Below are 26663 nucleotides of genomic sequence, written 5' to 3'. Positions count from 1 at the left end.
TGCTGAGTCTTGTACCGTGGAAGGTTGGACAATTTCTTTTTGAATGACCTTCACCTCTACATAATCCACATCTCTTCGGTTGGCCTTTTTCTCTAATATGGATATCCATACTGGTATACGAGTAGATTCCGGTCGACCCGTTGGACTTCTACGAAGTAGTGGATTTGGCAACCATTCATCATGATCTCGATTCTCCCAATAAGATTCATTTGGGATCCGTCTGAACTCATGGTTGTATATATTTAATATCCTCTGTAGGTAAAAGCACTTATCAGCATAAGTGTATGAATTGATTCCAGTATGCATACATGCAGCGACTACATGAGTACACGGATATCTCCACGGCTGAAAGCGGCCACAATTGCACCATCTTTATCATAAATTAACAATAAATGATTCTTAATCTGCTTCTTCGTTGCGACATATGCATGCAATGACAACAAAAGTATGTCCAATTCGATCGAAGTCATGTTGAGGTTGCCATACGCTCATTTGCTTCCATTGCTTCTACCACCGTCAGAGCCCAGATTTTACCTCGATTTATCAGACACTCGATCTCTTTTCCTTTATCAGACCATACTTTAGCCAACCTAAAGTATGTCTCTTTCACCACACTCGCTATTGGGAGATGGCGTGTACCTTTTAGTACTGAATTAATGGCCTCAGCAAGGTTTGTAGTCATGTGTCCGTATCTCTGACCACCATCATATACTTGCGACCACTTCTCCCGCTCGATTTTCGACGCCCAGTTCCAAACGCGCTCATATATGGCTTTCAAATCCTCCAATCTCTTGTCAAAATTTGGTTGGCGTAGTTCATATTCTGTTTCAAAATATATAGTGTTAAAGTCAATTTATAAACAAACACATAAATGGGTACAAATACTGAAAATAAAACTTACCCATGCTGACTATATCCCTACGAATACGGCCGTTATGAAACTTCTCAATACAATTCTTACCAATATGACAGATACAATATGCGGGATATGCGTGCGGAGGTGTCCAACGACTTCCCGCTCGTTCAATTGCTTCCAAAAGGCTTGTTCCTCGATCGGATATCAAGGAAACTCCTTCTTCTCGGACGACATACTTACGTAGATAAGTCAGAAAGAAGTCTCAAGCCTCTGTCGTCTCTCCTTCAACGATGGCGAATACAGTTGGGAATATATTTCGTTGACCATCCTGCGCAATTGTTATCAATAATATATGTTTGTATTGATCGTATAACCACATAGCATCTACTTGGACCATACGTTTGCAAAATGGAAAACCTTCTATGCAAGACTTGAATGCCCAAAAGAGTCTATGGAATATTCTCTTCCCTTGAATAAGTTGACCTTCTTAGTTGTATGCAGGCATGGTCTGAGACTTCACGATGGTTCCAGGTATGAATTGTTTCATAGCTCATAACAAATCATGTAACTCATTATATGATGTTCCTGATCACCATATATCAACCTCCTTGCCTTCTCCTTCGCATGCCAAACGGGTTTGTATTTTACATTGTATCTGAACTGGTCTCGAATAGATGTAACTAACACCGAGCAAGGGATCCTTGGATTTTGTTCAACCAAAACCTTCACATATTGACAAATTACATCGGAGTCCAGTAGTCGGTGGTCTTGTACAATAGAGTTTTGCAAACATGTGTGTGGACCATTGTACATTGTGATGACCTAAGCATCTTGCATCTGCATTTTGGACACTCTGATCAACCACTTATACTCGGGCCCATATTTAACACACTTCGCGTACAAAGTTTTCTGGTTGGACTCTGCAACCTTGCAATCTACATGGCCTCTTATGAAATACTCTTTAATCGCTAGTGTAGCTTCTTTTTTTCCTCTGTATTGCTTCCCAACTGCTAATTCACCAGAGTTATCGGATGATTCAATCATGTAGTTTGAAGTTAAATGTGGCATCTCTGGGAATTCAGGTGCCCTCATTGCTTCATAATAAATCTCTTGCATGTGAGGGGTAGGTTGATACGGTGTCGGATATTCATCAATATTGATATCAGTCTCATCACCATCGAACATGGCGTCATCCTCAGCCAAAAGAGGTTCCTCAATTTCTTCATCTTCACTAGAATCTTCAAGTATTTCTTCCCAGCGATTTTCAGCGTCATACTCTGCGGCTCCAGATGTTTCACCAACTTCATTTGCACTTTCCAACATCGCCATAAAGCTGTTCATCGACCTATATGTCGGGTTATTGAAATGACTCTAGAAACCCATTTGAGATGAAGTTTCAACCGCATTTCTTGATGATCCAGGCACATTAGATATATTACATAACTCAACAAAGAACTCAATAATTGGAATATTTGTTGAGTCATGTAATTCAACCATAGTTATAATATCATCATATTCTTCAAGTGGTACTGCAGCATACCTGACCGGATTGGAACATACCATAAATTTGTACCTCAAACCATCAACTTTAGCACAAATTTTTCTTTCTATCCTTTCATTCATCTCTACAAATATGATGTCCCTTTTAAACATCATATTTATAGGTGTTTCATACTGAAAAATAACACCGACCTCATTTTCCATCATATGTTCAGTGTAATGGACAATCATGAAAAATTTGTTGCTCATTTTCTTTACATGTAAAAATATAGATATTCAGAATAAATTACATTAATAATTATAATGAAAATTAATTATTTACAAATCTATAAATAATAAATGTAAATATGTTAACAATTTTTTTTATAAAAATAATACTTAAATACATTATTATTACGGTGAAAATGTCAGGATTACATAATGGGAAATTTTTTCCCACTAAATCAAAATAAAAATTCTAATAATTATTATATAAAAATACAACTAAAAATACAACTAAAAATTACATGAAAATTTAAATTAACAATAATACTCAAACTTAAATTTTCTGTATCAAACTTATATTTTCTAATTTTAAATTAACAATAATACTCTATCTTAAATTACATTACTATGGTCTCATGAACAAAATTTAAATTTATCATTCTCCTGATTTCTCCTAACATATATGAGCATTCTTTCAATAGGAAAAATAAACGGAGTCCACATGGGAAATTAGAAAGAACTTACGTGTTTTTGAATGATGTTAAACCAAAGATCGAAAAATTATCGAACCCACAAAAATCTCCAATATCACTGAAAATCCACTTCAAGCAACAGTTCCAATTGAATCTAATGCAAAAAAAAAAAAATTCACGATCCTCACTTGCTTCTGTAAGTTAAAACCAACTCATGCACGCAATGAAATGCAATCCCCACCCCTATTTTATAACAAGTCGGTGCACTAATTATTGGTTTAATTATAATATCATCCCTGCAGTTGTCTTTAAGACCTCGAGAAAAAGCATTATTGGTCTAGTCGGGTGCAGACGTATTATTGGTCTCAACGCATGCAGAAAAAATCTCACGCTTCGGCCCCAACGCATACAGACGCATGCAGAACGAATCTCACGCTTCAGCCCTGGGTGAAGACGTCGAGCATTCCTTGTTCCCTTTGCATGGAAGACACTGAGAGATACATTTTACCGTGCTTGAAGACGTCAAGCATTCCCTCGAGCGTGCATGGAAGACGCCGAGAGATCCATTTTCCCATGCTTGAAGACGCCAAACATTCCCCCGAGCGTGCATGGAAGACGCCGAGAAATCCAAGTTGGTAAGGATATTTTTGTGTTAAAGACGCCGAGAGATCCCTTGAACGAATGCAACAATTCATAGCTTTGTCGTAACCCTGAAGACACCGAGAGAGCCAAGCATGCTTGTAACCCTGTAACATTCACCCCATTTGGGGAAATAATCGACTGACTGGATTATTTTGGGAATTAAACATTCCCAACAACATTATCTGGGCACTTTTGCCCTCTATAACATTTATTTATATTTTTTTTAAATAAACAAGTGTAAAATATTATTTTATGCGTTTAATAAACAACAAACACAAATAATATGTATTCAATTCATTTATATTCACAAACAACCTCATTTACAAACTTGTTTATATGTTTGTTTATCTTGCTCTTCTTTTTCTTTTTCTTTTTTACATTTTAAATATTGATGAAGATTGAGACTAAATTGAACATAAAGTAAATTTTTGAGTTTAAATTGTGAAGTCTAAGGACCTTAAGGACTAGTTGAATAATTTCATCATTCTTATGAACATTTCAAAAATAAATAAATGGACGCGGACACAACGAACACGAACATCTTAAAAAATAGACAAACATACATGAACATAACTAGAGTTGGAAAACGAGTCATTCAGATCGGGTTTGGATCAGGTCATTTCGGGTCAAGTTATTTCGAGTCTAGATTATATTCAATTTAATTTTGTTTGAGTTGGATTAGTTTTGGTTCGGATCTAGTTCAAGTGTACAGTAAATCGGACCGATTATCTGGTCGACTGTTTTTCAGTTAAGATCAATATTAGACCGATTGATTTTTGGATAGGGTCCATATCGAATCAGTTGATTTTTGGGTCGGGTTAATACCAGATTGGTTAGATTTTGGGTTGGTTCAATATCGAATCAGTTAATTTTTCGGTTTGGATCAACCTTTAGATTAGGTTAAATTGGTTATGAGTCTAATAAAGTATATATAAAATTATTAATATATTATTGTAAAAAATATGTATTCTTGTTTGTTAATCTTATCATTTATGTCTAATTTCAATTCTCAATCGTTCGATATTTTGAATAAAACCATCATTTAGAGATGATAAATCGACCATTTGACATAAATATGATCCTATAATGCGTGTTAGATCTTGCCATCAAAATTTTATATTGATCTTGTATGAATAATTTAGAATGAGAACTATTTGATAAAGAAATAAATTTTTATTAAGAATTTCATTTCCAATTATAAATTTAATATTTTTATTAAATTTTAAAAATAATAAATAATTTTATTTGTTAAATTTTAGTCAAAACATAAGTAAACTTTATATTATTTTTTGTTATAAATCTAATATTATTTCTTTTTTTTTAGTTATTTTCTATTATTTTTATTATAAATTTAATATTTTTATTTATTAAATCAATAAATTATTATTAAAGGTGATATTGATATTTATTAAACTATTATAAAAGTTGGTGGCTAAAAAAGAGTATAACTAAAAAGAGAATAAAACATGTATTATTTTACTATTTATCACATGTTAATATATATATATAATAACAATAATCACTCGTCTACTTTTACTCATTTATCAAGTAAAAAATCAAGTCAATGCTCGGTTCAGATCAAATTTGGGCAAATTAAAGTCAATTTGCTTTCGGTTTGGTTTTCTTTTGGTTCAGATTACTTTGGGTCTGGATTAATTTCTATTGGGGTTGCTTTTGAATCGGGTTAAAATTTGTTTCAGGTTTCTTTCAGTTCGAGTTAAGATCAATTCGGGTTGCTTTCGATTCGGGTTAATTTCGGTTCGAATTGCTTTCGATTCAGGTTAATTTCGGTTTAGGTTGCTTTCGATTCAGCTCTTTTGGCCATTTCGACGATGAATCACAAAAATTTTAATATTAAAAACCATATATACATAGAGAATATATATAAGATCGAGTTGGAGTTCGACCCATGGAAAAGGGATATGACCCCTAAAGACACATCAAATGCATCACAAAACTTGGAAAAACTGATTATACCTATTTGGACATGTAACCGTATTCAACACCAACACTCGAATCAAAATAACATAGAAAAAAGAAACATATAAACCGGTTTAATCCCGTTTTTTCAGCATTCTGTGAAAAATACGATTTTTCCTCCAACTGAGGGAAAGTGTAGCTTGTTCATTTTATCTCAAGGGCTTAGGCAGGGTAAAAGATATTTCAGCTCAGACGACCTCCATGCAAAACATATACAAACAACTACATCAACAAATTTCCCGCCGGCTACGTTACTCGGACTCAATCAAGTGTTATGTCTGAAATAGGTATGTTCTATTTTTTTCAAGATTTCATGTATTTTGAATGTCTATATAAGATGATATCTAAAATCCATGTCCGAATATAAGTCGGCGAAAAATCAGAGCAACATAGTCCACCAGACATGATGGAGAAGTAACATCAAGGGAAAAGTACAATTGTACCAGCTTTAACCATTAAGACCATCTTCACTACCATGAAACTATGCCATTAAGACCACCTTCACTACCATGAAACTATGGTTTTCGGATACTAGTAGTTTATGAATCATGGCAGGGTAAAAGAAAATCTGAAACAAAGAAGTAAATTAAATCATAATCACAATCAACAAACCAGTTGCTTGCTCTTTTTTGGTCTCCTCTTTCGACGTGATTTGCGAGCATCTGAATTGGAACTTAAGTTACTAACGTTTCCTGCCTTTGAATTGGAGGATCCCCCTCCCTTATAGGAAGAACCACTTCTGCTTTTAGATGTGTTGCTAGATGTAGGCATTTCATCTCCTCGTATCAATGAGTTTCGGCTAGATGAAGACCCGAACCTTGATTTTGCACGTACTGAGTTTGAAAAAGAATTATTTGATGGCCTCAGAGGCAGCATTAAACCTCTCGCAGCAACCTGCCTCTGTTATAAGTTGCAGCAGGCAAGAGTGAATCCAAAAGTGAATAATTTAAAACAGTTAAAATTCAATTATTTTCTTAAAACCGCAAAAATTAATTCGATCACATACCTTGTTCCTTTCATCACTAGATATGCTGGATGCCGCTATGCCAGGAGCACGTTCCCTGCACTCAAATAGAAAAGATGTTTAACTGCACTTTTTGTCGTAGCAAAAGGAGTAGAAAAAAGATTTCTAACTTGTTCAACTACAAAACTGTTACCCCGACTTTTTCTTAAGTATCTGTGTCTGACACACTTCCAGATATGGGTCCTTATGACCCTCAGACCTCGAAAAAGAAGGAAAAGTTAGATAATATTGAAGACACCTGTGTCAGATACATAACCATATCAAACACCTCACACCCGAGTCCAAGTATCATAGCTACAAACTGTGGAAGGCCGAAGTTAAATACAAATGGAACCTACTGTTTCTGCCAACTGCAGATTCCAGTTCCACATGAAGGGGTCGGTGTCCACGTGAAACGAAGTTCTAATGCTAGTTTTATCAGTGTATTCATATCTGTAACTGATTCTGGTTCTAAATGTGACTAACAATAAGAAGGAACAAAAACGCCATCAACTAACACATTCCATCTATGAAGCACAAATACTTTGTGAAGGGAGTGTCTGAGTCCGTACTTCCTTTCCCATCAAGATAAGAAGCAAAGTTCAATTGAGCAGTTTAACTCATGGTGCTACACATACCTTGTACTTTCTGTCCATTCATCATCTGCATCAGCTTCTTCACTGGAACTTCCACTCAGAAAGAAATCATCATCGCTCAAGTCCAACAGTCCATCATCCTCGCTCCCTGTCTCTGTTAAGCGAAATCTAAACAGAAGACATCATCCTTTTGATTATGACAAAATAAGTTGATAAGAACAACTTAAGCAGGTAAAACAACATAAATTACGAGAATATGTGCTGCATCCATAACTTAATACATAGTTTTGAGCTAAAAACACACTAAAAAAGATTCAACAAAGTTCCATTACTACGCAAAATTCACAGAGAAGAGTTTTCTTTCCAAAATATGAGTCTCGGCACAATTGATACAATAACGCTTTTATTCTAAAAGAGCTAGTTACATTATATCATGCAATCAAGTAAAATAAATCACTTCATACAACATTATGTTGCCATGGCGAAGAAAGAATGTACCTTCCAAGTCTCTCCCACTGGCAGCAGCAGCAACTAAGTTGGATTTTATCTGCTTCCGCAATCTATTTCTCCTATCAATGATTTCTGAATCATCACCTCCCGTAAATAATGATATATATTTCTCAGTCTTGGGGAAAAACTGTATTTCAAATACAAAATACCAAACATCATCAGCCTTTCATGATTTAGCATATATGATGAATTAGTCGATTAAATAACAAAAGCCTCATGTTACCCCAGCTTGGGAGGACCATAACCCAATACTCAGGTCTGAATTTATGTTGGATTTAGGTGTTGGACACCAGTGGTTAAGCAAAAAATAAAATTCCGAGAAACATAGTACAGTCTTATCATCTAATGTTAATCAACAAGAATGCAAATTCAAAAAGAATTACATCAGCTACAAGCTTTACCCTAACATATTCAAGATCCTCTTTCAATTTAGAAAGCTGTTCAGCAATCTCCATGTCTTGTGCCTGACCAGATATAGTCCGTTGCTGCTTCTCCAACCGCCTTATCCGCCTTTCAATCTTTCTTCTTTCTTCAATAACAATTCAAGTAAACTATAAATGAATTATTCATTCCAAATTACACAAATAATGATAGAAAATAAGAACAGATAATGATAATTATTTGAATTTACCAAAAAACTTAATCTTTCGATCCCTCAAGAATATCTTTCGTTCCACAGCGAGTCGAGCATGGATTTCTTGTTGCTTCTTAAGCCCGTCTAATTTCTTTTCTTGAGCTTCTCTAACTTCAGGAGTAAGCTCCTTAAATGAATGCAATTCAGAGTATTCATTGTACAACTTAAAAACCCTAAATGAATTTTTTTTTACTGAGATGAAGGTTGAAGAATACCTTTCGCAGCATGCGTTCAATGGAGCGTATCAGGTTCTTAATAGAAACGGCTTTCGGCTTTAGCTTTTTGTCTACACCAGGTCCTTTTGATCTCCTTCCTAAGCGCTTCCCCTCCACCACGCGCCGCTTACCTAAGCCACCATGGGCCATCTTCTTCTTCTCTTATCTTTTTTTTCTTTCTTTTTTTCCAATTTTTGTTACTACCGCTAGAGGATGACGATTGACGATCTTGAGGTTTTCCTTTTCCTTGTTTTTTTAAATATAATTGTTTGCTAATACATTAAGGGTCACCCAGTTATTGATAAATTTACATTTTGGGTATTGAACTTTAAAAAATTATAAACGGATTACTGAGTTATCGAGATTTTTTAAACTTTAACGGATACATTTTTCTAGCTGCCTTTAATTTGGGGTGAACAAGACTAGACTAAAAAATTCTGAAATTTTCAATTTGATTCATAATTTTATAAAGGGTAAACTATACGTATAATTCTCTTTATTTTTGGCCTGATCAACTTTGGTTATCGGTTCAAAATTAAGTATGTTTCGTTTCTTATGTTATTGGTCTATTTGGTTTAAGTCCTTCAGTCGTTAACTCTCATCAACCATTTAACGAAAGTGTTACGTTGTAATTAAAAATTAAAAAAAAATCCATGTGTCTTCTTCTTCTCCTTCTTATTCTTTCACTAACAACTCATCAATGTTTCTCCCAAAAATTTTATTATTTTCGATCAGAATGGAGATAATTACGCAACAAGTTTAGAAGTGTTCCCTGCAATATAACAGTATATTATGCATTAGCTTTAGCTCTAGATCTAATACCTCTTACCCGAAACAACCTCTATATTAATTGATGACAAACTTGACTGAGATCATACTGGTGTCGTGTAGTTTACCCTAAACATTTAGTTAACACTCTTAAAACCAAACAATGGGATTTGAAGCAAAGAAAGAACCATCAAGGTTACCATTGTTTTCATCTCCACATGCACACATGGTGTCATCGGAAAGATCAATAACGTTAACTCCACCGTTATGTGCCTCGGCCTCGATCTTATTTTAGCGGGAAGAGGAACCGGGAAAGTCCAAGTCTTTCGTCGCGGTCGTCTTTTTTTTTCAGTGACTTTATTTGGAAGTCAATAAGAAGAAACACAACAACGACAAATTTTGCTCGCCCGCCACAATTTGAGATGGTCCTTACTTTGGCAATACTAGGTTTCAATCTTTTTCTTTTAGAATGGTGAAAAATGGATGTTACGAGTCATTTCATACATGTAACTTTTTTGCTGAGAACATGGCATCGAAGCGTTGTGATGGTGCTATGGTTGTTAGCGAGAGAGGGGATAATGAGCAGTGGTAGATGTATAACATGGGTCAGATTGGGCACATGCCCACCCAAAGCTTGAAATTTAGTTTGTTAGATAGGTCTGTAAACGAACCGAACGCACACGAACGGATGTATGTTCATGTTCGTTCATTTAATAAATAAGCGAACATAAACGAACAAAATTTTTTTTGTTCATGTTCGTTCATTAAGGAATATAGCTTGTTCATGTTCGTTCATTTAATAAATAAACGAACATAAACGAACACAAACATAAACGAACACGAACATAAATGAACACGAACATAAACGAACATAAACGTTGGAGACCCTACCTTCCATTGTTCTTTCATGAAAAATAGTCGACAATGCAAATCAACCAAATCTACAGTGATAATAGCGTAAGAGCTGATTAGCAGTGATGAAATGTTTGAAGATATCAAATATTTCGATCAATCTTTTAAAGATATTAAATGATTCACACAACTTTAGAGTTAATTTGTTCGAACACGAAAAAAACATACATAAATCATAAGTAAGCTATATGAATATAATAAAGTCTTAAAGTTAATTTGTTCAACAAAACAATCTTCTTGAAATCCAAACAACTTCAATAATATTCGTAACATATTCAACTTTCATTCATAATCAGTCGTTAATTCATCATCCATCCTGATCAAAATCAAACAAATAAAATTATATTAAATTAAAGGAGTTATAACAAAAGATGAAAAATATACTAAATTAGCGAGGTTATACAAATTCATTCATCCTCATTTTCAAGGAATCTCAACATGTATGATATCTTCGTTTTGCTACAACAAATAAAAAAACCAAAAATATATTAGTCATTATAAAACCAAATTCAATAAAACTTAAAACATAAAAATACCTTGTTTTTATTTTTCTCCAACCCATAGTATTGACAATACCAATCAGCTCCACAAACAAACATATCTACCATCTTAGTTCCTAAAGAGGATCGATGCGGATCAATAACCCTCCCACCAGTACTGAAAGCAGATTCAGAAGCAACAGTAGTGACCGGAATTGCCAATATGTCAGCAACCATTTTTGACAAAATGTTAAATTTAATATTGTTCTCCTTCCACCATCCCAGTCCACAGTCTTCATCTTTCCCAAGCCCCGAACCTTCCTACCATGCGAGTCCCACATATTCCTTATGCCCGAGTCTGACTCGTTTCAATTCAAATACCTCGACTCACCTCCTTCCATTCCTCCGCAACATTGCAGCCATATCCAGCAACGCTCCACTGACCACGCCACTTTCTTCCCCCACTAGAGGATATAAGCGCAAATCTGACTGGGACTCCCTAAGGGCAACTCTAACGCGGATGACTGGGCAATGAGGGGTGGGCTGGAGAAGACCGACTGGTCGAATGCACCGTTCATAGCGGCGTACAAGGGTTTCCACATCGTTCAAGATGCCACAAAAAATCCCTAAATTCACACCCCAAAATTAACAGACCAAAAAAAAATTTAAATTATTTACCGTATGAAATCACGTTCAAGAAGAGAAAGAGATGAAGCTCTGTCGAATCGTTGCAGTTGAAGACTTGAAGCTCCGTCGAATCGTTGCAGAAATGAAAATTGTGGAGGGTGGGGAGAGTTGAGAATCAAGAACAGCTGAATGACGGGTTGGAGAAGAGTTGAGAAAATATTGTTTTTAGATTTAGGGTTTTTTGTATTACCTCTTCATCAGGCTGTAAAATTGGGTTAATTATGAAGTTGGTCATCAAAATATCATATTAATTAATATTTTTAAGATACATACAAATTGATCACCAAAATTGATTTAAGAATATTAGGTTAAACATAAATGAACGCACATAAACGAACATAACTAAACGCATATAAACGAATATAACCGAACGTTCACGAACGTAAATGAACGAACGGGGCCTATGTTCATGTTCGTTCATTTAATTAAACGAACACAAAATCTTGTTCATGTTCGTTCATTTAATAAATAAACGCACATAAACGAACTTCCCGCCGCACGGTTCATGAACGGTTCGTTGAACGTTCAGTTCATTTACAGGCCTATTGTTAGATATATATATATATATTTAACATGTGCCCACCCTAAAATTAATTTATGTCCATCCTGAATTATTTTGTGCCCACCAAATACCCATTGTAAACTATTTTCTAAGTCCAAAATTTTATTCATCAAACTCGAGTAAATGAAAAATTAAAATCTAAATTGTTGAGACACAAATTCTCTCTACATCCAGACCCAATATATTTTTTCAATCAAATTAGTTGACCCTATTTCCATATATAATGGGATAAAAGAGAGGTATGATAGTGGACTCCCCTAACGCCAGGTTGAGAGCAGCTTCCGTGGGAGACCTCTGGCAGTCAGAATTATGAATTGCCCTCCGTAAGACTCGACCTCACGACCACGACCACAAGGTTAAGAGCCTTGCGCTCTACTAACTGAACTGAACGGACAATTTTATTTTTAATTAGATTAACCTGAAAATTTATATTCTAAATCGGGTCAACCCACCCCAAAATCCACCAATATCACTATCTCTCATTTTCATTTCTGAAACCCAAACACCCCTCACCTACAACAAGACATCCGCACAGAAAAAATTACTGAACTAAGTCATCATTTGAAGTATGGAGACCAAAAATCTGCAAAAAGAAAAGAAATTAACTTTAATACTAGAAACTAAGAAAAATGGTAAATTTAAAAGAAAGAGGCAAAGAGTTGAATGGCCAAAACTTTTTTTTAATAGATTTTTCGGTAAACAACATCTCCAGCTGCGAATTCGTACGGTGAGCAACACAACGATGGCGAGTAGGCAAGGAGACATCGAGACCATCTCGATCAGACGGCGGATCTTCGAGCTTTTACTGGTAACACCCGTGGTTTTTAAAATTAGATCTATGCAATTCTATATTTTTTTTTGAAAAACAAATATCAGATTCAGTTGTAATTCGAAAAAACGAAGAAAAATATTGTTTGAGTTTTTCAACCGTCGCCAGTTGTGGTCGACGGCAGAAAATAGTACCGACGAACGACGACCGTCACGACTGATCATGCAACCATGGTTAGAAACTTCAGAGGATTTAGAGAGTGAAGAAGACTGTTGAGAAAACTAAATGGCCTAAAAAATAAAATTTAGGTCAATTTTTAAACTAAATAGTTACCCCGATCATACCAATAAGTTTCTTTAGATCCTCCTTTTTGCTTATTTAAGGGAAAACTATCTTCGAGGCCATGCCGCTTTTTGAATCCTTTCAATTAGGTCCTCAACTCACAAAAATTACTAATAATTGAACCTTGTAATTTTTTTTGAGGAAAGAACCTTGTAATCCTTGATTCTTCTAATTATGTCCATATTTAACTTAGAGGAATTAAAAATTGATCCTTTCTTTTAATATACTTTAAATTAAATACCATATTAATTGGTTACTATTTAAAAATATACACTTTAATTATTGATTAAATTTAACATAATAATACCAAAAATGAAGATGGAACCATGGAACTAATATTAACACCAACATTGCCGTGGGTTGAAAACTAACGAGTCTTAGCTATAAAAAGAAATAAATGATATGGAAAGAAATAAATGAGTCTTAGCTGTTTGCAATTTGTTGATTATATAGAGAAAATTATAATTTACAAACGTGTATGCAATTTGCAATTGAGCTAAATGTAATAGAGATGGAAATCATGGAAATATATATTACTCTAATAAATAAAATTATTTCAAATTAAATATTTTTATGCCAAACATGAAGATAAAAATATGGAAATACTATTAATACCACACAAAAACAGTGATTTTATTCACTAATAGGAATGAAAATCATGAAAATATAAACTAATAAATAAAAGTCATTATTATTTTATATTCTATTTTCCTTTTTTATGTTATAATTTAATTAATTCTTTTTTTATTTAGGTATGGAAAAATATTTTAAAAGGAAGACATCAACATATGATTCATGTTCGACAAAAAAAAAAATTAGAAGTTGACTTGAAAAATCTTCAAGGAGATCCTAGAAAAAGATAAAAGATTATAGAATATCATCCTAATGATCATGAAGAAATTAGAAGGGCGTATTTGTTGAAAGGTCCTTGCCAACCTAAAGAACACAAGTTTTCTAAGAACAAGTATAATGATAAATTTCGAAGTTTCAATCCCAAGTGGTTCGAAGAGCATAAAAGTTGGTTGGAATACAGTGTATCTAAAGATGAAGTATTTTGTTTACAATATTACCTTATGAGACCTGAATCTAAAGGAGAGCAAGGGGAGGTGATACATTTGTTGTTGATGGATTTAAGAATTGAAAAGAAAAGAGCATATTGCAACTTCATGTTGAAGGTCCTAATAGAGCTAACAATGTAACTTTAAGAAAATGCGAAGCTCTACTGAATCAGAAATAACAAGTTGAAGTTGTCATTACAAAGCAATCTAATCAAGCCAAACAAGAATATCAAACTCATCTTACGTCTACAATTGATTGCATTCAATTCCTTTTACGACAAAGATTGACTTTTTTGCAGACATGATGAGTCTGATGATTCTTGTAATCAAGGCAACTTTCTAGAGTTCTTGTGATTCTTGCTTCTCATAATGATACTGTTAATAAAGTTCTTCAATCTAGCCAAGTAATAAGGTAAGAGAAGCTTTACAAAATGATGAAATCTTCAGTGGTCGTGAACTAAATCAAGAAATTGATATAAAGAGAGTTTGAGATACTCGTCGGGTTCACATTATAAGGCCGTTGTCAGCTTGATTATTATGTTTTCTTCTGTGATGGATGTGCTTGAAATTATTGAGGAAGATAGAACACCCTCAGAGGAAAGAGTTGAAGCTTGTATGATATTGAGTTCTTTACAATCTTTTGAGTTTGTGTTTAATTTACACTTGATGAAAAATATACTGGGAGTTACAAGTCAATTATCTCAAGCACTGCAACAGAGTGATAAAGACATTTTTAATGCTACACAATTACTTAGTGTGTCCAAGCAACAATTACAAATGATGAGAGATGTGGGATGACAATCTTTACCTGAACAAGTTTTTTTTATTGAAAAGAATAACATTGAGGTTCCAAAGATGGAAAATGTAATTGTTGTTCTAGGGAGGTCTAGGAGAAAACCTTGTGAAGTTTCAAATTTGCATTATTTTCAAGTTAAATTATTTTATCAGATGATTGATAGACAACTTCAAGAGCTTAATAATCGTTTTTCTTAGACAAGTACAAAGTTATTTCTTTGTGTGGCTTGTTTGAATCCATGAGACTTGTATCTGTCTTTTGATAAGAAAAAGTTGATTCGTCGTACTCAATTTTATCCTTATGAATTTTCTACTAGAGATCTTATATTGCTTGACTATCAACTTGAAAATTATATTAGCGATGTTCGTTCATATGAAAGATTTTGTGATCTAAAAGGACTTTCCGATTCATCTAAAAAGATGGTCTACACAATGAAACATCTTGTGTACCCACTTGTTTATTTACTTTTGAAGTTAGCATTGATTTTACTTGTTGCAACTGCAACAACAGAAAGAACATTCTCTATGATGCGCTTTATAAAGAATCGACTGCACACTCGTATGGGAGATGAATGACTTAATGATTGTTTAGTTACTTTTATTGAGAAATATAATATAACGATATTAAAACATAAGACCTAGAAGGGAACAACTGTAAAATTTATTTTTAGCTGTATTTTTTGTTGTAAGGATTTATATTAAAAGTAATATATATATATATATATAAAAACTTTTTTTTGGGATCCACCATTGATATCGAGAAAGTTGGGTTTCTTGGTTCTCGTAGGAGAAGCGATGTTTAAGGGAAGAGTTATGTGTTCACATCGTAAGGAGATAAAGGAGAAGAGTATAATATGAGTAAAACAGTATGAGCAATGCATAGAGGAGGAGGAGGAGGATGAGACACGTGAATTTGTTTTTAATATTTTAATTGTCAACTCAAGTTTTCGTTAACGAGTTAATGGAAGTTAATGACCAATGACTAAAATCGATAATGTAAGGGACCAAATGCATTTAATTTTTTTGAACCAATGACCAAAGTTGATCAGACTGAAAATAAATGTGACCATTCATATAGTTTACCCTTTTATAAATTTGACTCGAAAAAATATTAAATTGAGTTGAGTTATAAAATATAATTCAAATAACTCAAATTTTAGTAATTAATGAATTGATTTTTATGTTCAAGTTGAGTCCCTCTACTTTGCATAATATAGTACATCATATATGAAAAATATATTAATAAACATATATGTATATCATATATGGTTATAAAAAACCATTTAAATTAAAAATTAAATAGTACCATAACATTGTAAATATTTACAATCAAATTTAAACTGAAACTTGAACAACTCGACTTGAATTTCATAAACTCGGCTCAACACAAAAAATTTCAAATGAAGTTTGAATTATAAAATAAGACTCATCAACTTGGATAATTCAAAATTTTTTTGACTCAACTCGATCGAATACTTACTCCTACCTATAATCCACCTAGACCTTTTATTTCATTAAAAATAAATTTTGAAAAATGATTCCTTCAAAACGATAATAATTTAAAAAAATCATTTTTGAAAATCATTTTACGATTTTCTATGTCGAACATTTTCAACACTTTATATATGTATATATTTTGACTAGGCCTAAAATATTATTCGTTTTGATGGAATCAAAACGAATAATATTTTTAAAAAATAAATTTTGAAAATCATTTTACGATTTTTTATGTCGAACATTTTCAACACTTTATATATGTATGTACTTTGACTAGGCCTAAAAATTGTCTTGATCCGTATTTATAGTTTTGAATGGATATTGAGAGAGTATTTTAGGATTCAAGAGATGTTAGTATATATACTAAGCTCTTAGGATACATAAGATATCATTTATTTATACTCTTTGTGGTTTCTGTATTTATAGTGAATTATTATTATTCTCATCCGTTAATGTAGCCAATAAACCAGTTAAATCTATATATTGTACATTAATATCGATTTAATTATTTTTCCGCTTATAAATTCATAAGCTACGAGGCCAATGAAAGTATGAAAATGACCGGAAATACATGGATTAATAAATCTTGAACAAGAACAAGACAATAGATTTTAAACAACAACAGGTTGCTCTCCTTCAAACTCTGATATGACAATCAATGAATCCGTCATTTCTAAGGACAGAGGTTTGGATTTAAGAGAGGGGTTAATAACCTGCACTTGTAACAAACAATGGATTAGGTACCTTTAACCATATCTTCAAATATGGAGGTCCGATTCTCTATATATACGAAAAAAGTTCAAAAATTTTAAGCATATACTTGTAACATACCTTCTTGTTGTCTTTTATATATCCGATGGCAACTTCTTGTCGCAAACATGCCCTTTCCGATAGCTCCACGAAAGACGGGTTCTCCCCTTCTTTCATGTAGAAGCTAATATCCTGTCATGAAACATGGTTTAGTTGTAAATGGATACTTCCTCGTCGGAATAAACGGCAAGAAATGCCAGATTACCACACAAAAAAAGGTGACTCGATCACTATACCGACAATAAGACGAGTTATCCCGTTGCCGACACGACTATACTTACTTTTTTTTTCTAAAGTCTTTCCATATGTATCAAGTAAGAACCTCAAACACAAGTACTTTTTTTTAAAAAAATGAGAACACCAAGTAACTTGCCTTAAAGGTAACACGGTTCTGGTGCCTTTACGGACAAGTAAGATGTTCATTGCCTAAAATCATAATACCCGAACTCCATCTCGAGTATGTTCATTTTTTTAAAAGTCATTTCATGCACATGGAAGATCATACTTTCACACCAATATCAAATATTTGTCAATAACAGGTCTCAAACACGACGTATTGAACATGTATCCGAACTCGACATTCATACCAAGTCCGAGTTCGTAGTTTAAACACCTCCTCTTCCCTTTCAGTAAGGTAAATAATGGAAGTACTGCATCAAATTAATTGCCTTTACCTTCACGTATATTTCGTCACCTTCGGCATTCAAAATGTCTTTCCAAACCTCATTTAGTTCACTGTGTTCGGCTACTGCAATCCAGAAAAAAAAAAGGATTATTTCCCCATATGGCATATCGAATTATTGGAACAATATAAAATACTTCTATAGAAATATAATTTTGAGACCTTGAGCCGTTACGAGACTCATCACTTCCTCTGATGCAATATACGTCAAGCTCGGCTTGAGCTTTGTAATCTGCAGGGTTTGGGCAGATTTCAAGACACATGAGGAACCTTAGAACATCAATAATTGCATTATAAGAAATTCTAGAAATTGCTGAAATATGTTACTTGTTTGCCCAATTTCGAGTCGCCAATCTCTGCGACTAGATTTTGCACCTGCAGAACAATATAGTGATATACTCGAGCTTAACTTCGAATTAAAAAGATTCAAGACAATGGCATTATCATTATATTGAACCGAGCGCACCGTCACTCCATGTTTGTTGCAAATGTTTTCTGCAAGAAGAAGCGCGTATGCAGATTGCTTGTCTGCCCTTGATGGATCTGAAAGGAAAATAGTTATCCGAACTCCGAAGATTAATTTACCAATAGAAACATTCTTTATCAATTATTATTACTTATGTTACTTGGACTAGGGTGCGAGTGTAAGACATGGTTATATGTTTGACACATACATTTAAGACTTTTTCTATGATCATGACCCCACACCCAGGGTTAGATATACATCAAACACGTGCACTTTAAGAAAAAAGAAGAGTCGGAATAACATTGATTATCACCTCCGAGAAGCCATTCTCTATCTGAAATCACAACAATAGAAAAAGGAATATGTTCCCCACTCTTGAAGGAGTTTTGTATATTCATTATGGTTTCCTGTAAGGTATCATAATTCATCGAGTTCCCGATCTGCAATTCGAAAGGAATAAGCCTTGCATCACTTTCCTTAACAAACCAGATAACAGAGGATCGAGAAGTTCAACATGATCGAAAGAAACAGAGAACGTACCCTATGGTTAACCTGGACATGTTCTAACGTTCTTTGACTGGACATGAAGCTTGCCTTCTTCTTCTCTAATGGTACATCCGATAATATTTCCTGTATAATGCGGATAGCACACGAATAATCTAAATCTCAATCGAAGAAAATGTATCGGAGTTGTTTTTCATCAAGTGTTAAGGTCAAAGAAATAACATGTCGGAGAGAAAAAACACACACAATAAGTCTGACATGCAACCAAATGCAGACTTGAAGTTTTGCATTCAACTTAATGGTTCTGATTGAAATATGAAAAGAAGAAAAAAGTATACCAACAAGCTTCCAGGTCCAAGATAATTATCGTACTCTTCAATCATTTGTACAACATCCGGCCGCCACCCGAGCAAAAGTACGCATTCTTTAGGCCCTAGACTTTGGTCCAATGCCTACTTCAAAATCAAAAGAACATACAAGCTGACATCTGGGCATTCAATAGATGCTATCACTTGAGGAACTTATCTCTTCGGAAAACATACCTTTGCTGCTCGTCTTTTGGTACGTTTCATAATATTTAACATCCGCTCTTTTCTCAATTCTAAAGCATTCTCTACATTGTTTTCAGGAACCTCCAAATCTTTTGGCGTGTCGGTTTCATCTTTTATGACATCGGACAATGTAAGTTGTTTTGTTGTAATGTTAATAGGGGCAATTAACAATATCTACACGAATAAAAGAAATATACGTTAAGAAGTATGCAGATACGACCATGGAAGGACGCATAGAGTTGAAATTTCTGCAAAGCGGTTATGTTCAAACGAAATCTTGGCAAGTACTCATACTACTCCATGTTAAGAAATGGTCACAAGATAGTAAGATACGTTACTCGGGCTTGGATGTGTGTCGGGCACGGGTATGTTCAATTTTCTATTTTCAAGATTTTGAAGTATTTGAAGGGTTTTTGGAAGATCATATTCCCATAACCATGTCTAGATAAGCCTCGGACATAGATGCCGAACTTAAAAGTTTATATATATGAACATAACGTTCGAAAAGTAGTATAGTCTACTTACTTTGTCAGTTTGCTGTAGAATTTCATCATCTCTGGGGTGGAAAATATCTTACCATTCCGATAAACACCGCAAACAACAGCCTGAAAAGAAACCAACATAAGAAATGAGCGGAGTTCTTCATACCGACAATACCAAGTTTTAACACAAAACAATACCTTTGGAAACCTTGTCGTATTTGCATGTACGTCAACCCAGTTAGACTTGGAAAATGGTGAAGACTGAACACATTTTCTGCAATAACATGATATAATTAGTCTTCGAGTGGAAACCTACAACATAGTGTATAGACAAGAAATGAACCCATAGAATTTCTTTTACCAGTAAAAAAGTACCCTATGGAGAAACTACTAGACCAGTGAAATTTTGTAGGCCGAGCTTGTGTTCCTTTGACATTTAATTGTTATTTAAGTATCTGTATTCGACACCCTATTCGACACATATTTGAACATGGATGTGTGGATATGACCCTCTAAATACATTAAAAAAAACTTTTCCATTATCTTTCCGTCATCAGGAAAATAAAAGTTGTCAAAAAGAACTCATATCACACTTCGATAATTAAGCAAGTGCCTGTAGATCTTTATTAGCCCTTTTGCCGAGAACATTGAACAAATAGTTAGAAGCGACAGTTTCCACCGGCTCCACTTTCAGTCCGGAGATTGACTTCAAGAGCTCACATGTATTGGAATTCGAAACCTGCATTAAGAATGGCAAATTAAACGTGATGATCATAGAAAAAATATTTTGATCCTACAGTTTGCCAATGCATACCTCGACAATTGTGGGGATGGTTTCCATCTTGGGAATAGGTTGAAGCGCCAGTACAGAGAGAAATGCATCTGTATCAACTCCGAACCTAATCAGTTAAGTAATTGCGGTCACTAAATTTCCCTGAAGAAAATCTTATATTACGCACTAGTTAAAAATGTACATGCAAAAGAACTGGCCAGAACAGAGCATAGCAGAGCCTAATAGCTTCTGCTACTGCTATTATCACAGTTCTCCAAACCCGTGTTGCATCGAGATCCGCCACTAGAAAATTATATATGTAACACTCACAAGAGAGGATCATAAAAAAATGTCATTTAAAGTGATAGAAGTCTTACTGATGTTCTTTTGTCGCAAGAATGATAATGGCACGCGCCTTATTAGCTGCTCTTTCAAATGATTTTGTCAAAGTAAGGCTACAACTGCACAAGTAGAACCGATGTTATTTAATCTCACATTTTACTCAATTCAGGTTATATCTTCAGCTCGATAAAAAAAGATAGGTCCTAATAGTTTCTGCACATTTCTCCAGATGCCCGTAATTTTCAACATAAGCACTCTCTACTAAAGTATATCACAAACAATTATCAAGGGATGGTCTATCACAAACAGGGATTCTAAACTAACCGAGATTTTTATGAAGATAAAAAAGTATTTGACACATATCCGAAGAAAAGTATGGGGCTAGGATCTTTCAAGAACTCTCCAAATACATGAAAATCATGAGAAAGAAAATGAATATAGCAGTGTCAAACACATACTAGTGAGCGGGACTCAACCGAGAGACCAAGCAATTTAGCTATTACTTTCATTTATTGGCGTTGGAAATGTTATAAGAGGGAAATCTAGATGGAATTTGAAAATTAGGGGGAAAGTGGACATTTTTCGTATACCTCTTTGAAAGGATATCAATATGTTTAAGATCCTTGGCAATATTTTCTGCCAGCTTGTCTATTTGCTTCCTCGGAAGATCAGACATGAGAAGAATTCTTTGCCTCCTACGAGAGCAAAATACAGGTAGAAACTGATAATTACGCATGCAAGAAAAATAAACAGAAAACAAAAGTTGTAGCCTACATTGCTTCGGCTCTTCATTTCTATTAAAGAGTATCGGAAATAATCTTCCAAGGGCTCTTCAAATATAAAGAAAATTTATAAAAAAATTAAATACTCTTTCTGAACATATATTGTATATGACATTCGCACTTGAGTCCAAGTTACATAGGTGGCAGCATAACAGTTTACCTGGCTGAAGCAGTGCCTAAACGAACGGAAAATTCATGATAATTATTTAGCTGCTGTAGTATGAAAGCAAGGCGACTATTTGCACCACAAATGATGATATGATCACTCTCTAAAACTTGCATTTGTGCACCTTCCCGGATTTTTTGCATGTTGTTCTGTCACCCGAATCAAAAGTCACATGTATCGAAGGTAGCTCAAATAAATAATGAGCATTGGAAAGAAAGAGAGGGTAAATTTGCTATAGAAAAAATGCTTACTCGGAATTGTTCTGTCATTGTGCTTAATAACCGAGAGTAAAATAATATGCCCCATAAAGCAAGAACGAAGCCAATAACACGTTCTACACGTGTTGCTTGCTGCAGCTCAACATTAATAAGTTTTCCAAATTCGATTTTTAATCAAACAAGCAATACAAATACGATCATATCTTAAAGCAACCAATGATTAGATACATAACTGACCACATACTTTTAAATGGGTTGACGATGAAATCAGGCATGCCCACGCCTCCAGCAGCAATCCTCAAGAGATCGTGTAGTTTTCCTGTGTTATTCAAGGCATTAACTACTGAATTAGCAAACAAAACTACCACTATAGCTATTTTTCCATGATAGCTATTTCTCCTATATAAGATGGCATTTACAGCTAACAAGCTACAGTTATATATAAACTAATATTCGAATAATCAAGACTAATTGTACATTACCTAAACTTGAAGAAGAGCAAACCACCGATAATAACAAATGAGAAGCATGCTAGAAGGAGAGCCACAAGAAACCTGCAAAATGTAAGAAATAAGTGAATCAGTCAATTAAAAACATAAATTCAAAACTGTAAGTCCATACAGATCAAGACGGGAAGTAAAGCTATGTTGTTTCTATTCTTCATATTTCTTGAAGTGCCCAAGTCCAACATCCATGTCGGATACATCCAGACATGGATGAATATAACCCTCTAAAAACTCCAAATACATGCAAAACATATAAAATTGAATATATCCGTGTTGGATGCATATCAATCCAAGTTCAAGATTGGAAGCTTCACATAATTTATTACTATTCAGTCAATATCAGCTTCGTAACATACTCCATTTGTTACTATTCAGTTATAATTAATAACCAAACATCATACAGAAAGCTTAAATTGACAGGTTCGAGGAAAATCGTTACTGTGTCACATAACACAATGTCCCCAGTGTTGAAAAAGTGGAACATATGCGTCTCAAACACGTGTCTGTGTCCATCAATCACACCTGAATTCAAGTAATAGCTAAGGAGGGCCACCTACACATGACCTATGTCCAAATAATGTAGCATAAAACGATCATTCTAATTGTTGAACAGACAGTTTGGCACACCATCAGATTTTTATCATAGAAATTGACTGTTAGAAACAACAGAAAGCACCAAGAATATAACTCAAACCCGAAAAAGATCTAGGATTATAAGTTTAACTTACGTCGCAATATTTTTCTCCAGTTGAACGTTAAATAAATAGTTTAACCGAGAGAAGTTCCATTTAATATCTTGAATCGAAGGCAAGGCGACGTTCAAGCTAAGAGGTGTTGGTTTGTTCAAGGAATTAGATATGCAGGCAAGGGGTAAGCTTCTAGCCGCCAAAGTTCGAAGTAGATGAGGAAATAAGTCTGGACCATCTTTATTAATGTGTTGGCAAATCTAACTGCATTAGTCTCAGTAAGAAAAATGCCGAGAAAGCCCCACTGATCCGTTTAGCTTGATGACCCTGAAGCAGCAGTGAGAAAATCAAGAAATTAGGCCATTAAAAGCTGTAAATCATGGTTATACATCCAAGAATTGAAACCGAATGAGAAAGCAGCAAGTTTCTACAAGACAAACTAACGGTAATGTAGAAAAACAGGCACAAAGAGTGGACATCTCATTCTTACGTCCAGTCAATAAGCGGATAAAAATTGAGGTGCAAATTGTTATTAGTGCAACCTTCTACTAAAGTGACAGCATCCAATTAGAACTAATTTCAAGCATCACCAAATAATTCTGTAAATAGCAAGATTGCAATATAAGAAGTCTGGATCATTGTAATAACGATGACAAAAGACTTCTCATTATTCATTTTACCTAAAAGTATTCAGTAAATGAACAGTGGCTAGCTTCCACTACAAATACAGCAGCCGCAAGAAAAAGCTAATTTGACTGTCATTGAATAATTACTTAAAGAGCAAGATTACATTAAGAAGTATGGAAGATTGTGATCAACAATGTCAACGGACAAAATGTTAATTTCCGTAAGTAATTCCGTAAATGAACAGTCACAAGTGCAAGCTTCCACTAATGACAAAAGCCAAATGAACCAAGGTAATTTTGACCATGACCGAATAATTCAGTAACAGTATTGAATGATTGTAAGATGCATGGAATATTGTAATAAACAGTGTCAATTCACTTCAATATTCATATTCCGTAAACTGTCTGCATATCACAATGACAGAAGCCAATGAAAAAGTTAATTTCTCAAGTCACCAAATAATTCGTTAAGTAGCAAGACTGCAATATTGGATGAAGTCCAGAATATTGCAAGTCAACAGACTTGATATTCTTTTTCTAATGAAGAAAAAGATCTTCTCTGACATGCATAATTCACTGCCTTTGGTTCTCTCTATTTATATCCATATCCAACAAGAATTATTCCTATTCCTTTTTGTGCTTTCACCTATGTAAATGTTGCTTCAACTCGTCATTTGCTCGTCATTTTTTCTATTTAAGCTCATTTCTTTACCTAATAAAAGACAGAAACAGTTTTTGAATATAGTCTTAAATCTTTTATGGCATCTGAGCTAGGTTAAATCTCCAGTAACACCATGGTTAAAACATCCTTCATGGGAGATAAGAGATCCAGAACCAAACTGAGGTAGAAAGCACAAACTTCAGAAAAATATTTCTTCACAAGAGGAAAGGCGCCGCTGTAAAAATGAAGCTTCCGCAAGGCATTGGCATCATTTCAGTATAGAATGAAGCAGACTACATGAGATTTTATCTGAACCTCCTTCCAACTACTTTCTTCTAAAAGCCAATATAAGATGCAGTTTAAAAACAAACCCGATAAATGCAATCGTAGAGATATTTAAGATCCGTCTTAGTCTCTTCATATCAATAACGATGTCATGAGCTCTGCCTAACCACTTTATCTAAGAAACAGTACAAGACATGATACAGAAACAAACTAGGTAACCAACCCGATAAATGCAATGGTTTCCGTATTTAAAATCTATGCCGTTAATCTCTCTTGCAGTAATAATGATATATATGTTGTGACTGCATATTACAGTCATAACAGGCAAACAATCAAGGGCAGATGCATACATCATTCGAAATGAAAACTATCAATATAGAAGATGTTCAAAGAACAGAAAAAGTAAAGAAAATATATAATAAATCTAGGTCCATGTAACAAATTGAAAAAGTGTACGCGTTTATAACATCAAAAAGCATATTATTAACACTTCCAAAATCAGAGATTTAAGCCTTACCGAGAACAATTCTGTAGGTCCATCCTAAAGAATTTGACATTTGGGTTATTTGAAATGCTGTCCGACTTATCAGTTTTTTGGACAAGAACTTTCTGTTTTCCTGTAGAAGGAAAGGTATCATATTCTTATGAAATATGAAAAAACTATTTTCAAAAAACCAACTTTTTGAAGGAATCAACACACTTAGCCAATCGCATACATATAAACTAGAAAATACAACTGGAAGTGTAACTACAAGCCCGTAAAACACAAGCTTATCGAACATTGACGAGCTAGGATTAGCTTGCACAATTACAAACGGACAACAATGAGTAGTTATGTTATGCAGACTCATTTTACGTTGCAATCTGAAATTTTAAATTTAAATATTACCCATGTGATGGAAAAATTCAGCAGTGATCAAAACAGTAAGAGTTCCACATTTAACATCAAAAGATAAAGACCAGATATAGCTTTCGATTTGACAAGCTCATAATGCAGATGACTCGGACTCACCTCTGTTGTGCATAAAGTTACACATGTTAGATGAAGAATTGTGCAACCAAAAGAAGCACAGTTCTGATCTCCGGAAAAATATCATATTCTTCGAGCCTCTAATGCCGTGTATTCTACAACAAAATTCAGAAGGCAACTACATAAATGGAAAAGAAAAGGCAATTCTTCATATATAATTATTTGATTGCTTGAGCAAAAGACAAGGGAGAAAAAACCAATTTTGTCTATTTGAAACGGATTAACCACATATCGCTACTTGCAGAACTGGCTGGCATTGGCACACTAGCTACAAAAACTAGTTAACCCAGTTTTTAGCTTTACAAAGTGCAACAAAAAATACTGATTAGTGCAAAAAACTCGCTGTTACTCGGACCCAAATGTGAGTGCCGAATACAGATATGTGTCCAACATAGATTTATTTAATTTATAAAATTTTCCATGTATATGGAGGGTCCTTTAAGAGTCATATCCAGATTCATGTGGTCACTTGTACTTCATGAAAATTAAAGAGGTCGATCATCATAGAACTTGTTTTATATTTGGGGCTAACTATCATACATTGTCTAAGGCGGTATATGTACTTTAAAATATGTGCTTTGGCATCCATAAATCATTCCAATTCTGCCAAGG

At 34.3% G+C, this 26663-nt stretch overlaps 1 protein-coding gene, 1 long non-coding RNA gene and 1 pseudogene across 3 annotated transcripts; all 3 read right to left on the bottom strand.

Moving 5' to 3' along the window:
* Window positions 1-5998: 5998 nt before the first annotated feature.
* LOC120201471 (rRNA-processing protein EFG1-like) lies at window positions 5999-8830 on the bottom strand. Of its 2 annotated transcripts, XM_039202074.1 has the most exons (8): window positions 8614-8830; window positions 8396-8525; window positions 8166-8293; window positions 7753-7891; window positions 7297-7408; window positions 6813-6878; window positions 6662-6716; window positions 5999-6555 (listed from the first exon to the last, which is right to left on the bottom strand). In XM_039202074.1, the coding sequence occupies exons 1-8, from the start codon at window positions 8761-8763 to the stop codon at window positions 6259-6261; spliced, it is 1077 nt and encodes a 358-aa protein (XP_039058005.1). In that variant the 5' UTR covers window positions 8764-8830; the 3' UTR covers window positions 5999-6258. The 2 variants fall into 2 exon arrangements, with proteins under 2 accessions (XP_039058005.1, XP_039058006.1); XM_039202075.1 differs by lacking the exon at window positions 6813-6878.
* An 8226-nt stretch (window positions 8831-17056) lies between these two features.
* Window positions 17057-23761, bottom strand: LOC120201475 (annotated as a pseudogene).
* Window positions 23762-23763: 2 nt separating this feature from the next.
* On the bottom strand, window positions 23764-26148 carry LOC120201476. Its single transcript, XR_005523655.1, has 3 exons — window positions 26034-26148; window positions 25539-25638; window positions 23764-23776 (listed from the first exon to the last, which is right to left on the bottom strand). It is a non-coding gene; the product is annotated as an uncharacterized LOC120201476 (long non-coding RNA).
* Between the last annotated feature and the right edge of the window lie 515 nt (window positions 26149-26663).

Source organism: Hibiscus syriacus, unplaced genomic scaffold (assembly GCF_006381635.1).
Source record: "Hibiscus syriacus cultivar Baekdansim isolate YM2019G1 unplaced genomic scaffold, ASM638163v2 tig00007372_pilon, whole genome shotgun sequence".
Lineage (NCBI taxonomy): Eukaryota > Viridiplantae > Streptophyta > Magnoliopsida > Malvales > Malvaceae > Hibiscus > Hibiscus syriacus.
Note: the sequence above shows the minus strand (reverse complement) of the source record. Positions and strands in the feature narration are given on the sequence as shown.